Source organism: Ambystoma mexicanum, chromosome 7q (assembly GCF_040938575.1).
Source record: "Ambystoma mexicanum isolate Mex_15411 chromosome 7q, UKY_AmexF1_1, whole genome shotgun sequence".
Classification (NCBI taxonomy): Eukaryota; Metazoa; Chordata; class Amphibia; order Caudata; family Ambystomatidae; genus Ambystoma; species Ambystoma mexicanum.
Genome location: NC_090941.1, coordinates 1,163,235,582 through 1,163,251,322, shown reverse-complemented (window position 1 = coordinate 1,163,251,322; position 15,741 = coordinate 1,163,235,582). Strand labels below are relative to the sequence as shown.

Below are 15,741 nucleotides of genomic sequence, written 5' to 3'. Positions count from 1 at the left end.
AAAAAAAATAATTAATAAAAATAAAAGCATCCATGCTCTTTGTGGTGGAAACCAGGCTTTTTAGCCTGATATAAAAGCTCTGTAAGTCCACTCGGGTGTGCTATTTCACCCTGGACCTCTGTTATGTGCTACTTGCGCACAACTGTGTCAAGCATGGCTTTGAATGTGCCAGAAAGGATGGATATTCGTGGTCCCTGTGAGCTGTCTGGGATCTCGGTGATCAGTAATCGCTATATCACTTCACGTTGCGCTTTATTTTCCATCGTCTCTTAGAGGACTACATGAGTTGTGTTGTCGGTTCTGCTCCTCTACTGACACTTTCTATGGTTTGTTGATTTTAGGGGCAGATTTAAATTCAGGTAAATTACAGCAAAACGAAGAATCGCATCAGATGGAGATTTGCAAAGGCGCAACGAAGGACGGAGAAGAAATGCCATACGGTAAGAGATGCTTTAGAAAAATTGTTTGCACTGTTTATTTTTCTATATTTTTGTCTGCCTGAAGTCAGCAAGGGCTATTGTGTTAGAAAAATAAAATACCAAAAAATGTCCCTCGCACGCCAATGCCGGAGAAATCGAGCAAGCTCACGCATCCATTTTGGATGATGGTAAACAGAGGCGATGTATTCATTGGCTTTCAAGTCAAGGAAAAGGGCATTCCGTGTCTAATCGGGACCCCACCTAACTGACCTGACCCAACCTCCAGCCCCCTTGCCTTTATAGATCACTGGTCACCTGATTAGGGAAGATTCTAGAATACCATTTCCAGGCCTTCTGGCATCATCCCCGCTCCCCCTTCTTGACAAAAGAAGCCACAGCTCATACATGTTTTAGTCCTTCATCCATGTTCATTACCAGATATGGCAAGCAGATCCCAGGTGAGGGGCATACATCTCTACCCACCAGTACAGCTTCCAGGTCTCTCCTCAGGTGAGGGGGAGTATGTCCTCCAACCCGGTGCCTATATCCATGTGTCTATGAACACCTCATTGTCTTGTCTGGTCCGAGCCAGTGCTGCTGTACACAGAATGGGCACTTTGTCCTAGTAACCCAGGCTGGTCAGAGATCTGTAGCCCTCTATCCTTGTGCACATGCGTGAATGAGTCCATAGTCCGAAAGATGGGACAGGGTAGCCTAAGAGTTCGCTAAAAGAAAGAAAACTGAGACTTGTGGCAGTGGCGTCATTGAAAGGGGCGGGGAGACTGGTTCATTCTACCCATTTTCCACCTGCAAAAGAAATAGCCACACTCTTCCTTAGTTCAAATTTTATTTATGATAACGGTCGTGCACCAAAAGGCAGTAGTTGTTCAGTGCTTCTCTTTCCACATGACAAGGTACTTCTGCGTTAATGCCAATCTTGTCACCAGTGACTTCATCACAGGGACTCCATTTTTCTTTAATGTTGAATCTGGTTGTGATGCATGTTGAGGGTTTTACAGAACCTAATCTGGTGAGGGGTTCCGAGAAGCCACCCTAGCGGTACATAAGGTTTACACTTGAGTCTAACCAAAGTCCCAACGGAAGAGGAAGGTTGTGAAGTACACCTAACAGCAGCAAAGACTGCTATGTGACCGGCCCACACAAGTAAGTATGACAATACCAAATGTAATGTATTAAATACTATTTTGCATCAAGATAAACACACTACTATGGTAAGTAATGTTAAATACACCTGCATACCATCACAGTGTGCGAGCTCATCTGGGTTACACACCACTATAACCTTTGCACATTTATCAAGCCTAGTCACTGTACAGATCCTAGCAAGTGGAAAAAGGAAGGTTGCACCTTAAATCACAGGCATTATAAGTTACACCTTAGAAGTCCAGCCCTACTCTTTTCTCCAGGTGAGTAACCGTAGTCAAGCAGGTAGGTAGGGGAATTTGAGTACCCATATGCCTATGGCTCGACGACAGGGAACAATGAGCTTGAAAAGCCATGCTCATTGTGAGACCACAGATAAACTGAAGACCGCTTTTATTTCAATCACAAGTCGCAGGAGGACCTCCTCGGAACAGCAGATGGAAGCAGACGCTGAGGGGACCCTGTATAGGGTGAGTTGGCACCCCTGAAGCAATGCGGATGGACTCAAAATCCTCGGCCATTGAGGTGAAGATGAAGCTTTCCAAATAAGCAATAAGGCACCCCCTTCCTGCCCCCTCACCCTCGGCCACTCCAGGGGAACATTTGCAGTGATGTGCTGTTTGGCAAGGTGCCCAGGACTCTGCCTTCTGGAAGTGTCAGCCCTGTAGATGCTCTCTGGCAACCTTCATGATTGAGAAGGGCAGAAGCAGGACTCCTCTTTCCTCGGAACAGGACCCAACAGCAACCCAAGATGCAGATAACGGACCCCATGCTGTCTGCATCTGGTGTTTGGGGGTCGACCACAATGTCTCTAAGTGCGGCTCCTGCCAAGCAATGAACCCCAAGCTGGTTTTGAGCAGACTGCGATGGTGGTGCAAGGCCGCACCCTGGCAGAGGGTTGTGAAACTCAATGCAGAAGTTGGTCTTCAGAAGAGGACAGAGGGCGCACACATCTGTAGTAAGCCAGACTTTGGAGGCAGACAAGAGGACATGTTTTAATTAAAGGAATGAATGCGTCATCAGTCCCCCGCTCGAAGATGATTTATTCCCTAATCTTCAATGAAAAACAAATAAACTAGTGCTCTTCACAATGTCTCACAAGAATCCTGTCCACGGTCCAAACCTATTCTAACCTATCATCTGTCTTAACCTATTCTAACCTATCGTATGTCTTAACCTATTCTAACCTATCGTAAGTCCCCGCCACTAATGAGAAAACCACATAAACTTCGCCAAGGTAAGACTCACCCCCCCCTTTTTTGGTATGTGGTGGATGGTTTCTGACCTCCACACAATTGTGTGCTTAGTTTTCTTTCTCGCTGCTGCAGTTCAAAATGGGTACTTCAATTATTTTCCTCTTCCTAGAGCCAGTTGCTCCTGATCCCCAAAGAAATGTTCTGATCAGTTCAAACAGTTCCACACTCAATTGGAATAACTGGTCTTGTGAGCCTGCTCCTTGTCTGACACAACAGTCTTTGTAAGTCACTCTTTGTTTCACTTTGTTCACCTGGAAATGTCTTTTGCCCCGGCTTGAGGTCTCTTGTATCCTGGTACTTCTGGAATCTGTCTCTTGTTCACCCCTGCTGGGTGCTTCGCCCCATGCAGATTTCTGTATGTTTTAGCCGCTTGTGGGCTTCCTGGATCTTCAGACCGGTTCAACTTGTCACCCCTCTTACCCCTACGTGGGCTGCCTGGATTCTCAACTCTGTTTAGGCTGGGAGTCTTTTCAGCCCTTCGTGGGCCCCCTTTAGTTTTACCCCCTTGTGGGGTATCTTGTTGCTCAGCCCGTCTTTGGCTATCTGGCATCTCAGGCTGTCTGGGTTTGGTATCGCGTTCACGCCCTCATGGTAGGTATTACGATGCCTCACCTCTCTCCTCCTGCGACTCTCAGCTGTGTACCTAGTTCTCGGCAGTGTTGCTTGTTGGGGGATGCGGCTTTTCTGTTCAGTGCAGAACCACGACTCTGACTTCTTCATGGTCGGGTCACCCGCTTCGTTTCTTCCTGTCTGAAAGTGACAGGATTTTGGCATTGAACTTGCTGGAGGCTAGTGCGCCATATCTGTGATGGCCGTGTCTCTTGGTCTCTTGGTGACTCTGAGCTCCTCAGGCTCTCTGCCTTCCTGGACTTCGCAGCGTTCCGCCGGCCTCTGGGTTCCTCCACCCACCACGGTGAATGTGTGTTCCTGCCTTCAGGCTCTTCCTGGAAGGGAGACGCCCTTTCCTCTGTGCTCTGGCACGAGCTTTTGGCTGTCACCCTCAAGCTGGATCTTCCCCTTACTGCTGGGGTCCCATGGCCTTTATGTTCCTCCGGAATGAGAAGAAAGGCTCCATTGGTTCCCACCAAGTCCGGGTCAGAAACCTAACCAACCACCCTTAAAGGAGGGGCCCTGTGTCTTATTGCACTGCTCAATTCTCATATAGCCCACAAACATTTGTGAATCTGTGTTGCAGGGAGGTATATGCAAACCCTTGCTTTGGATTCCTTTTCCCCAAAGGGGGTGTCACCTCCATTGGGATTCCCCTTGCCCTGTCCCCTTGGGGTTGTTAAGCATAGTGTGCTCACCTCCCTAACCTCAAAAGGGGTGGCTACCCCTTTGGGAGAAGGCAAACATTTCCTGGATTCGTCGCGCTTCCTGTACCCCAAAAAAGAGAGTGAGGGCAGACAAAAATAAATTGGGCCATTTTTTCCAAGGAATAGTAGTAACTCGACTCGAAAAAAAGGCCCCACTGCTGTGCTAGAGGCTGGCAGGCCTAAATTCTGTTTCATGACAGAAAATAAGGAGCAATGCTACAGTGCCAATGGCGAGTTGATGGCCGGTCCATCAGAGAATTTGATGCAGAGCAAGGCAGACTTTCTCCCTTTGTTCAGAGCCCAATTTCTATATTCCTGTCTCGAGGGAGCACTACTTTTCAGTGATGCAAGACATTTATGTTGCTAGAGACCCTGTGCTCTTCAGACTGGAGCCCTTTCAGCAACGCAGGGCCAGGTTCCAGAGGTGTTGGTTGCTGATGACTGGTGGCCAACCTGCGGGACCCGGGTGGCCTTGAAATCTTATCGGACCTGGACACAATGGGGACTTCCCCATTTGCCCGCGCTAGTCCGGCTTTCAGCCACACAATCCAGAATGTGGTGTATGCACTACGGCTGGGGGTCTCCATCCGGGACTGTACAACAGTTTAGCCAGCCAGATATTCCAGATAAAGAGCCCCAGAAATAAATATCGGGCAGCGGCTGATCCAGTCTGTGGCAGCATTCTGGCTTCACTCTTAAGGATTCGCCAAACACAAAGATATGAACGTGCTTCTGAGGACCTTCCATATCTGTCCAATCATGCTACTCCAGAGAGTCTGGAAGTGCACGTGGCTACAATGAGTGTTAAGTCTCAGACCTTTCCTTCACCCCCTTCCGAGCAAGATGCTCCGTACTTCTGGCAAGAATGTCTGTGGGGCAGAAAGTGTGGCTTAGAAGCGGCAGACACCTTACCAGAGCTGGAGATGAAATATGGCTTTAATACCATTTCGGCAGAGGTGGTGTTTTTAACACTCCAGACAGGATGGATACAGCTGACTGTGTTGCCTGGCCTGTGACCACGGCTTTCGTCATTTATGGATATGCTTAGATTAAGACGTCTGCCTTTTTATGGCATTTGACTGTTCGGGGCAAAGGCCGACCATTCTCTGAGGAATTTTACGGTGTCTAAAGCAGCTGCTACGTCACTGCCACTAGCGGTGCAGCAAGTGCACGTACCTTTTTGTTTGGCCCGACTATCTCGATCTTTGGCAGGGGTTGTGAATTTAGAAGCTTCTCCTCATTCACTTGCCCGGGGAGGGATCGGGAAAGCCCAGATAAGCCAATGCCAGGGGGCTACCATACCCTCTGCATCATAAACTTAGATTGATTAATTTTCTCTTGGCGCATTCAGCACCGATTGGTGGAAGTGTTTCAGCGTGCTGAGCGAGTGGCGCACCACTTCTTTGGATACCTAGGCTTTATAGACTTTCCTCTGAGGGTACTCCCTACCACTCCTCCAGGAGGATAAACACCTCAGATCCCTCTTTTTGGAGGAGATTTGCACCTTTCTTACAAAGTCTGCCATTGAGCCGGTTTCCGCAGGAAGATGGGCAAGGGGTGGGGGGCATTCTCTCAACTTTTTTTTTTGCCAAGAAGGATTATAATTATAATTGTTCTTGTATAACGCGCTTAATACCAAAGATTGGTTTCTAAGCGCGGGATCGAACCTGTGTTGCGGGGCGTTGTCTTGCTTCCAAGGCAAATGCATTGCCCCTGAGCTATCCCCCCTCACAATGGGATGGGGGAGTTTATCCCGTCTTGGACCTCAGACATTTGAGCAAATTCCTGAGAAGGGATAGGTTGGAGATGGGGAAGGTCGCCCAGATCCTTCAGGCCCAGGACTGGATGGTGTCCCATTTACCGATATACTACCTGAGGTCCCTAATTGGTCTCGCCTCTGCCTGAGGATCACTAAACTGATGTCAGTGTTGGCTGTTAGAATGGATTCCTAAATTCCGGCCCGATGGACAAAGGTTTAGGAGGCCACCCTAGTTTAGTGGAACAGGGAAACCTTCTGGACAAGCCAGACCAATCACAGCAGCTTGGCAGGCAGTCAAGACTAAGTCTCAGGAGGGGTGATCAGAAGCCCAAATGAGCACACACAGTAAAGAGACCTCAAAATACTCTTAGACAGGTGTACATCAAAAATACATATACATATATTTTAGGCCCAATAAAACAAAACAAAAATTTTGGCGGGAGAGTGTCAAGAATCACAAGCTAGGGATTCACAAGGTTTCAAGCCTCAACTCGAATTGCGGCACTCCTGACATCCCGGGACAGAGCTGGTCATTTCACTGGATGGACCAGGAACACTTCCACTCTTTTGGTGGGAAATCGTGAGATGCAGAGAGTAGTTGTCCCCACTATTCAAAAGGGTCAAAGCGCCCTCACAGACCTTCTAAGGTCAAGAACTAAACCGGGGTCCGATGGGACAACAGCGGGCTCAGGGTGCCTAACCTTCCATCTCATCTCTGGCAGGTTCACAGGTCTGCTTCAGCTCACAGGATACTTGGCTCCTTCAGTAGTTCAAGATGCACCACTGTAGATCGACCTGGAATGGATGCAGAGCCCCTTCTCTCATCCAAAGTTCGATGCATGATTGAATCTGGACAACCAATAGAAGATCTCCCTTGCATACACGCCAGTCGTGGTCCAATCATGGTCCATGGTGGTCCCCATGCATTCATGCACACCAGACATGCTGGCATTAGTAGTGTGGATTGGGACCAGACAGTCCCAACCTTCTTCCTGGGTGCTTGCACATGTGACATGCAGGAGCCTGTCGAAAGATGCGGTTTTTGCAGGAGGCTGAATGCCCAAATAAGGAATTCCCAGGTCAGCCCAACCTGGGGGGAAGGCAAAGGGACAAGATGGCTAAAGGACAGAACAAAATGCTATGTGGCACCACCATTTCCGGCATAGGCCACAGTCATGAGCTATCTGCGGTAAACGCGATATGGATCGATAAAAAGTAGTTAGAATACCAAAAGTAAACTACTGCTACCAGTTTGTCCTAGGCACATTTATACATTCACCAAACATTTCTTGGAGGGTGTCTAGGGTCCAGTAATGTACTTTGTGCACTGATAAAAAAAAAAATGGCAACAAAGTAAAAGACTAAGGGAATCACAGTTTCCCAATACTGACAGCCTGAAGGATGTGCCAATTTCCCCATAACAAATGCTCAAAAGCCCAGGGCAGCAAAGCTGAAGGCTGGGCTCCACTGGAAAAGTCATGTTAGGATAGCCAAACAAAAGCAAAAAGTATGGGGGGTCCATAACATGGAGGGAAAATTGCATTTAGAGAAATCTCTCCTAACAGTGGCAGATGGTCTCCAAAGGGAGATGATTCATGTCTTCACCTTGTTGGATGATTGGGCCATTAGAGCTCGCTCTCCAATACAGGCTCGTCAGAGCTCGCTCTCCAGCTCTTGCTCGTCAGAGCTCACTCTCCAGCTCAGGCTCATCAGAGCTCGCTCTCCAATACTGGGTCATCAGAGCTCACTCTCCAATACAGGGTCATCAGAGCTCACTCTCCAGCTCCCGCTCATCAGTGCTCGCTCTCCAATACAGGCTCGCCAGAGCTCGCTCTCCAGCTCCGGCTCATCAGTGCTCGCTCTCCAATACAGGCTTGTCAGAGCTCGCTCGCCAGCTCCGGCTCATCAGAGCTCGCTCTCCAGCTCCGGCTCATCAGAGCTCGCTCTCCAATACAGGGTCATCAGAGCTCGCTCTCCAATACAGGCTCGTCAGAGCTCACTCTCCAGCTCAGGCTCATCAGAGCTCGCTCTCCAATACAGGGTCATCAGAGCTCGCTCTCCAATACAGGGTCATCAGAGCTTGCTCTCCAATACAGGCTCGTCAGAGCTCGCTCTCCAATACAGGGTCATCAGAGCTCGCTCTCCAGCTCTGGCTCATCGGTGCTCGCTCTCCAAAACAGGCTCGTCAGAGCTCGCTCTCCAGCTCTGGCTCATCAGAGTTCGCTCTCCAATACAGGGTCATCAGAGCTCGCTCTCCAATACAGGGTCATCAGAGCTCGCTCTCCAATACAGGCTCATCAGAGCTCGCTCTCCAATACAGGCTCGTCAGAGCTCGCTCTCCAATACAGGGTCATCCGAGCTCGCTCTCCAATACAGACTCGTCAGAGCTCGCTCTCCAATACAGGGTCATCCGAGCTCGCTCTCCAATACAGGGTCATAAGAGCTTGCTCTCCAATACAGGGTCTTCAGAACTTGCTCTCCAATGCAGGCTCATCCGAACTTGCTCTCCAATGCAGGCTCATCAGAGTTAGCTCTCCAATGCAGGCTTGTCAGAGTTTGCTCTCCTGCTGAGGCTCATCAGAACTTGCTATTAAATGCAGGCTCATCAGAGGTTGCTATGCAATGCAGGGTCACCAGATGTCGCTTTCCAGCACAGGCTCATGAAAGCTTGCTATCCAGTGCAGGTTCATCAGAGCTTGCTACCCAGCGCAGGCTCATCAGAGCGCTCTCTCCAGCACAGGCTCATCTGAGCTCTCTTTCCAGCATGGGCTCATTAGAGCTCTCTATCCCGTGCAGGCTCATTGGAGCTCTCTATCCAGTGCAGGCTCATCAGAGCTCGCTATCGAGGTAAGGCTCATCGGAGCTCGCTCTCGAGGTCAGGCTCTTCGAAGCTCCCTCTCGCGGTCAGGCTCATCATAACTCGCTCTTGCGGTCAGGCTCAATGGAGCTCGCTCTCCAGCCCAGGCTCACCGGAGCTCACGTTCCAGCCCAGGCTCACCGGAGCTCGCTCTCCAGCCCAGGCAGTATCCCATCTTGACCTCACCTGCCATCTCTTTCAGTCTGGGCTTCTCCCACAAATTCAAGAAGTTGCAGGCGACACTGTTTCAAGAAGACAAATTCATCAGAGCAGTGCTCTGGGAAGCCACCCCCACAGCCCCACGAGGGCTTGGTCTGCATAGCTTTTCAGATAGTCGAAGGGTACCAGAACTCTGAGCTTCCACCAGCCTCAGCCTTTCTATTCCTGGGATGGATGTTGCCTTGCATTTTCCTGGTTCCAGAGGTCCAACTGCTGATGAGGCCATTGCAATGGCTCAACATGTTGGACCTGCTTCCAGTTACTGTCTTTCATGGTGGGTCCACAGGGGCAATATGAAGGCGGTCTTAGCTGCAGGCTACCATAGCCACTGAGGCTTCCCCCGAAGGCTGCAGCGCTCATCTGGGGGATCCGAGTGAGTGGGATTGGATCCTTGCTAGAGACCAGGTTGCAGATCAACGTATTAGAACTGCGGGCGATCACGCATGCGGTATCCGGTCATGTTTTCGAAAACATTTTTTCAAAATACAATTATGTTGAAAACATTTTGCCGAATTTGTTTTTTCAAATGTATTTTCTTTTAGTTTATAGTTTTTAAGTTTGTTTTGTAAGTTTTAAAAAAGGCTTTAATAAAACGGCGGGTTGGGGGGATACCCCCCATTTTAATTATTATTTTTTTTTAAAAAGACATTCGAAATATTTTTTTTAGGCAAAATGTTTTCGACAAAATGGCATTCGAAAAAATGTCATTCGAAAAAATCACTATAAACCCACGCATGCACTGAAAGCTTTCAGGCAACACAGTGGTCATGCACTACCACATCAAGAGATGCGGTGTAGGTGTGCTGCCTATGTGCAGGGAAACATTGCAGCCTTAGTTCTGGGTAATGGGGTGTAGGGTTGCTGCCTCTATGCAGGCAAGCAGGGCAGCTTAGAGTTCTGGGCCAGGGAGAACAACATGTTCCTGTTGGCCGCCCATCTGTCCGGCAAGGTGAATGTAGTGGCAAAAGCCCTGATCAGGCAGGTCTCGGTCTCCCACGAGTGTGAGTTGTGCCAGGAGGTTCTTGCAAAAATCTTTCACCCCTGGGGAACCCCTCAAGTGGATCGGTCGATCCCACATAGTCCTCCTCTTAGATACACTCCCAGAGCAGTCAGCACACCTGACAGTAGGGAGCACACATGTGAAAGACTCCATCAGCAGAACTGCTTGCCCTAGCCCACAGTAAGCATCTGGGGAGGCCATGGTGTCCAGACAATAGTGCTTTATAAACTAGGAAGCACACGTAGCCGCCTGGCAAATGTCCACCACTGGGACCGGGAACCCCTCTTTGCAAAGCTAATGTGGCGGAGTTGCCCTTTGTGGAACGGGCTCTAAGGTCTGGGGGTGCTACCCTGCCTGCATGTTTGTAGCACTTTTAAATGCAGAGTATTTTTCACCGGGACAGAGTTTTTTTTAGAGACAGCAGAACCCTGCTTTGCCCCTACTCTTTGTAATCGTGCCTTCTCCTTGTATGGATGCACAGATGGGTAGAACACATGTAAATTAAAGTTCTGGTTTAGATGACATTCAGGGATGACCTTGGGCAAAAAAGATGGCCATTCACTTTAGTTAAACTTTTCCTTTGAGAAAGTCAAATAAGGAGTTTTTACTGACAAGGCCTGTAATTCACTTACTCTTCTGACCAATGCAATGGCCACCAGAAAGACCTTCTTAAGTGTCCAAAAATAGAATGGACAATAAGGGGAAGCCCATAAGGAAAGGGAGGAACAGATTAAGATGTTAAAGTGTGGGAATCATGTTCACTAGGCCCCTTAGAAAGTAAACCACTGTGGGGATGCCAATGGATAACCCCAGCTCTGGTGATCTCTTAAAAACAGAGATGGCCATTAACTGAGACAATCTGAAGTCTTGCCCTGACCAGAGATGGTGGAAACTGCAGGACAGATGAAGTCAGACAGGAAAGGGGATGCAGAGCCCTCCCTCCCTTGGCACCAAGCAAAGCTTTTTTCCATCAGCAGTTTTAGATCGCTTTCAGGCCAGACTTCGGCCGGAGAGGAGAACCTCATGGTACTCTCCAGCAAAGTCCCAATCTCTATATAACAGACTCTCACCAGCCAGGCCTGCAGGCGGAGAGTGCTGAGATTCTGAATGACTTGCCTTCCCCCCTCGACTGAGACAGAAGATGCACCCTCTTCAGGAGGCACGCAATCAAACAAATGGTCATGTTGAGGAGATTGGAGTACCACATCCTCTGAGTCCAATATTGGGACAGTTGGGATCATCGGGCTTGCGAAGATTCAAAACCTCCTGAGAACCCACGAGATGACGGGAATCAGTGGACAAGCTTATAGGAGATTGAAGCTTTAATCTTTATTAATGCATCCCTCTGTGCCCTCCTCACTGTGACATTTCCTGAGGACTCTGTTGGAGGAGACATCCATCAAAAAGAACGTTGCTGCAAGTAGGTAATTTTGTTAATTTCATACATTCAAAGATTCGTATTTAGACTGGTTTAACAGGTTTATCAATGCACTGATTAATCCACTGTCTCCCCCCACCATCTTTAAGTGTTCCGGGCTTACCCCCTATTCACAGGGTATTTGGTGTGGTGACCCAAGGAGTACAATAAGTGGTTTTGCACTTAGCAATTAAGGATGGACGCATTCTCAATTATGGACAAAAGCAAAAGCCACCAAGTATATTCAGGGCGCCCCATTGTTACTTTTAAGGTAGACTGCAATTGGCTATGGCAAACAAAAAATGCTCCAGGCATCAAATAGGCTACCACTATGCCATCATAATAACAAAGCACGTTGCTCCATCAGCGCATCCTGCAAACACACAACATTATTTGCTGAAGATTTCAAAATGTGCGCTTAGCTAAGGAACCCTAGGGCCATCATCTCTCACACTCAGACACAAGCTATCAAACATATCTCCTTCTTCCAAAACAAGATCAAGGAGCTGTCGCTCAACATTGGCACCCAGCTAGGTGCAAAATGCCTCTGCAGCCTCCAGCGCGTTCTTCTAGCACTTTCATTGCCTTCCAACCAGTCCTCCCAAAACACCTGATCAACACAGACCCCAAAATGAACGCCTCCGCTATCCAAAGATTCCCATGTCCAACGATAACGGTGAAAGAAAATCACCCTGGCACCCTCTTTGACTACTGTGGTAAGTCAGACTTAGGAGATGGATAGGAGGACATGGTTCTCAAATGCTTCAGTAAAGAATGCCTTGTCCTTCCCTATTTCTTCAATGGTGATTACCTATTCTGAAAAAGAACAAACCAGCCCTCACCAGGACGTCTTACAAAAATCAACAGAGTCCTTTGTCCAAACTTATTCTATTCTGGTTATTGACCCTACCTCTAACAACAAAGAAAACATAATTTGGCCTAGAGAAGTGTTTTTACTGTCCACATCCCCATCCCTCCCTCCACACACACACTTTACTGGCCTGGGCTGGCTGGTGCATGACCCCTCCATCCAATTGTCCCTCTGGTCCATCTTTTTGTAGTTCAGGTTTAAGCCTGGTGATGCAGTTCAAACAAATTACGCCTGGTTCCTAGTTTTCTACAGAAGAGTATTCCTGATGCCTTCACCAGTGTTCTGCTCAATTCAGAAAGTTCAGCACTTGTTAGCAGTGCTCATATTTGTAGGCCAGTCAATCGTGTGCTGCAACAGTGTTATGCCCTCTTCGTGAATTCTATTTTTTGTTCACCCCCAGGGTATTTCAGTCTCTACTAGGTTCCTGGTTCTCTTGGTCCGGCCTGATTGATTGATCGATATGCTTGTAACTCGCACATAAACTAACCAAATCGTAAACATGCGCAGATGGAGAACAAACAGAAACATGATCCCGTCCCCACTCGTATGTCACTCGTATGCTAGGGGTACAGTGAACAGGTACCTGTCCTCTATGTGGACTATCTGGTTCTTCAGCCAATCTGGGCTTATAACAATTCTCAGCCTATTGTGGCTCGTTTGGTTTCTTAGCCCTGGTTGGTCTTTCAGTTCCTTTAGACCTTTGGACTCTCTTATGGCTTTGGCCACCTCCCTCTTTGCGGGATATTGGGTCTTTCAGTCTGGCATGGGCTATCCGGCTTCATTGGCTGTATATGTGGTGTATTCTCATCACCTCCTTGTGGAATGCGCTGGTGCTTTACTGCCCTCCACCCTCTCCTCCTTGCCGACCGTGCACAAGGATCGCTACGGTATTGCTTTTTGGGGAAGGCACCTGCTTCGATTGCTGTAGCACCACACTTCTGTGGTCGTCGGCTCTCTTGTAGCTTGTACTCTGTTGGGCATCGTCGCTCCTGGACACCGGTGTGCCCCGCCAGCGGCGGGTCAGTCACCCGCTTCAGGGGATCTGGGCTCCCTGGACTCTCCACCCCTATGGGATCAACTGTATTCTGCGTGCTCTGGGATTCCTCCACCCGGCGCATAGTCAATGTGGTCCTGCCTCCAGTATCGACCTGCTCGGCACTACAGCATAGGCGTCCGCTGTGCGCGGGATCTCTCAGGCCGACTCCTCCTCTCCAGCTGTGGGTCTGGGTCCTTTATTTTCCTCTCTGAAGTTAGAGAGGAACCACATTGGGTCCACATTCCACATTTCAGAATTGAGGCCGACAGAGAGGGGTCAGCAGCAAAGCCATTCTCAGTTAAAGGCCCGTTACAGTATCTTGTTCATTCCTCACGTAACCCACAAACAGTGTAGATTCTTGTTTCAAGGGAGATGTTGCAAACTGTTCCTCTGGGGATTCCTTGTCTCCTAAGGTGGGGTTACCCCCAGTAAAATCCTGAGTGTATTGCATAGTGGGCTCACCTCCCTAGTTCCAAAGGGGGTGTCTCCCTATCGTGGGGCGGGGGGGGGGGGAATTCGTCACACTTTCTTCATAAAGTACTCCCTCTCAGCAGGCAAAGTACCCAATGATGTCAACAAAGCAACTATAGTCCAGCTTCTGAAAGAACCCTCGGCCCACCCCACCATTGCCACCTAATCTTAAACAAAGGTTGCCTTGCCAAGATACTGGGACAAATAGCAACAAAATATCTTTTGGAGTACATTGAAAAAGAAAACCTGTTGCACAAATTCCAATCTGGGTTGTGTGCTGATCTGCCTTACTAAGTGTCAAGGAGGCGCTCCTGTCCATGTTGGTGTGCTCTTCCTGCTCAATCTTTCAGCAGCTTTAGGCAGTCAATCATTGGAACCACGCCTTGCTGCATGGCAGTCAATCATTGGAACCACGCCTTGCTGCATAGACACTAGCATTCTGTAATCCACCAGGGGTCGATTTTAAATTGGATCTCTGCCTTCCAAATGGATTCCTTCCTTCCACAGATATCTCATCTGTGATATTATGCCTCCCTCACCGACTGTCTTTGGAAACCTTTTCGCCACCAGGCGGCTCAGTCCATCTATGCGGTGGCTCTGCATGGCACTGTGACGTGCCCCACACAGGACCTGATGCCGAGGCTAGTATGTATTGAGCTGCTGTGCACAAGACCCCTGTTCCTTTTTGCCATGCACTCTGGCGGGTCGGAAGAAGGAGCCAGAGACTCGGAAGACATGATAGGGAAAGATAGGCCTTCTACTTATCATTAAAGGGAGTACCCTACCTCTCTAAAGAAAGTGAAGGTGCTCGTCTGTTGACATTAAGTCCAAAAGAAAATATGTCCTCTGTCCAAACTACCCTCTCGGGCCCGGCCACTAGTGTCAACTAACTTAAATAGACCATGGGATTGATTTGTCTATGCCTGGTCTCTCCTAAATTCATTCAATAACTCCTTGAATTATACGTTCTCTTGGTAGAACAGATAGTCTCTGCAATCACTTCTTGTAGTTCCTCAAGAACACCTTTGTTTGTTTCTTGTGCTTTCTGTGTTCTCCTGTTTAGAATATCCTCCAAGGTGACCTTTCTTAATTCTCAGATTGTTATTTGCAGCTTCTTCCCCGGTCTTCCCACTGGGAGTACTTGGTCGGGGTTTTCCTCTGACCCTTTCTAGGCTTCTATTATCAGTAATGCTCAGTCTTCTAATGTCTCTGACCTAACTGGGTATATCGCAGCCATATTGATTTAGTGCCTCACCTCTAGGCTTTTCACCTCTCGGTTCAGTATCTCTTTTCTTATTGGATATACAACACTTGTGAGGACTCAGCCCTTCTCTTCTAGGCTTTTCACTTCTCACTTTGCTTCGTTGCGTATTTGATATCTTGTCCTTTGTAGTGTGTGAGAAATCTGAAGGTGTCTCCCTAGCTAGTCCCCGGGGATCTGTCATCCAGGTGGCCAGGTTACGGCTATAGCTACTGGATACAGTTCCTGGGGTTGGACCAGTGAGGGAGGATCACCTGGATGATGAGTCCTCGGGGAGTGGAAGTGGGACACTGTTGGTTGAGACGCGGTATCCCCCTTCTTTCAACAACCTTTTCCGATCCTACCACGTAGGACATTCAAAACAACCGCCCCTCCTTTTCCTACACAAACACTTTTGCATGACATACCAGAGAACAGACTAACACCAGAGCCGTTTACCTGACATGTCCTAATACAAGGGTCAGGCAAAGTCAGGCAATTGATCAGGATCAAATACACCTGATGGCCCTTCCCCTTCCCCCAGGGATACAAGGTGGAGCAAGAGAGCACAGTATGAGCAAGGTGCCCGCACAATGAGACCGCTATCCAGGTCCAGCAGTTCAAGAGGAGGAGAAAGGCAGCGAATATCGAGAGGCTGACAAGGAGAAATGACAAATTTAACAGTTCAGGGGCGACCAGCTGCAGAGGTAATCAGA

The 15,741-nt window shown here is 48.6% G+C and overlaps 1 protein-coding gene across 1 annotated transcript in view; it reads left to right on the top strand.

Annotated features, from left to right (window-relative positions):
- The window catches only part of LOC138528239 (zinc finger protein 850-like), a 160,025-nt gene that overhangs the window by 98,920 nt on the left and 45,364 nt on the right, over positions 1-15,741 (top strand). The window contains exon 5 of the mRNA XM_069639695.1: positions 342-440. Within this exon, the coding sequence (XP_069495796.1) occupies positions 342-440 (99 nt within the window). The remainder of the gene's footprint in view (positions 1-341; positions 441-15,741) is intronic.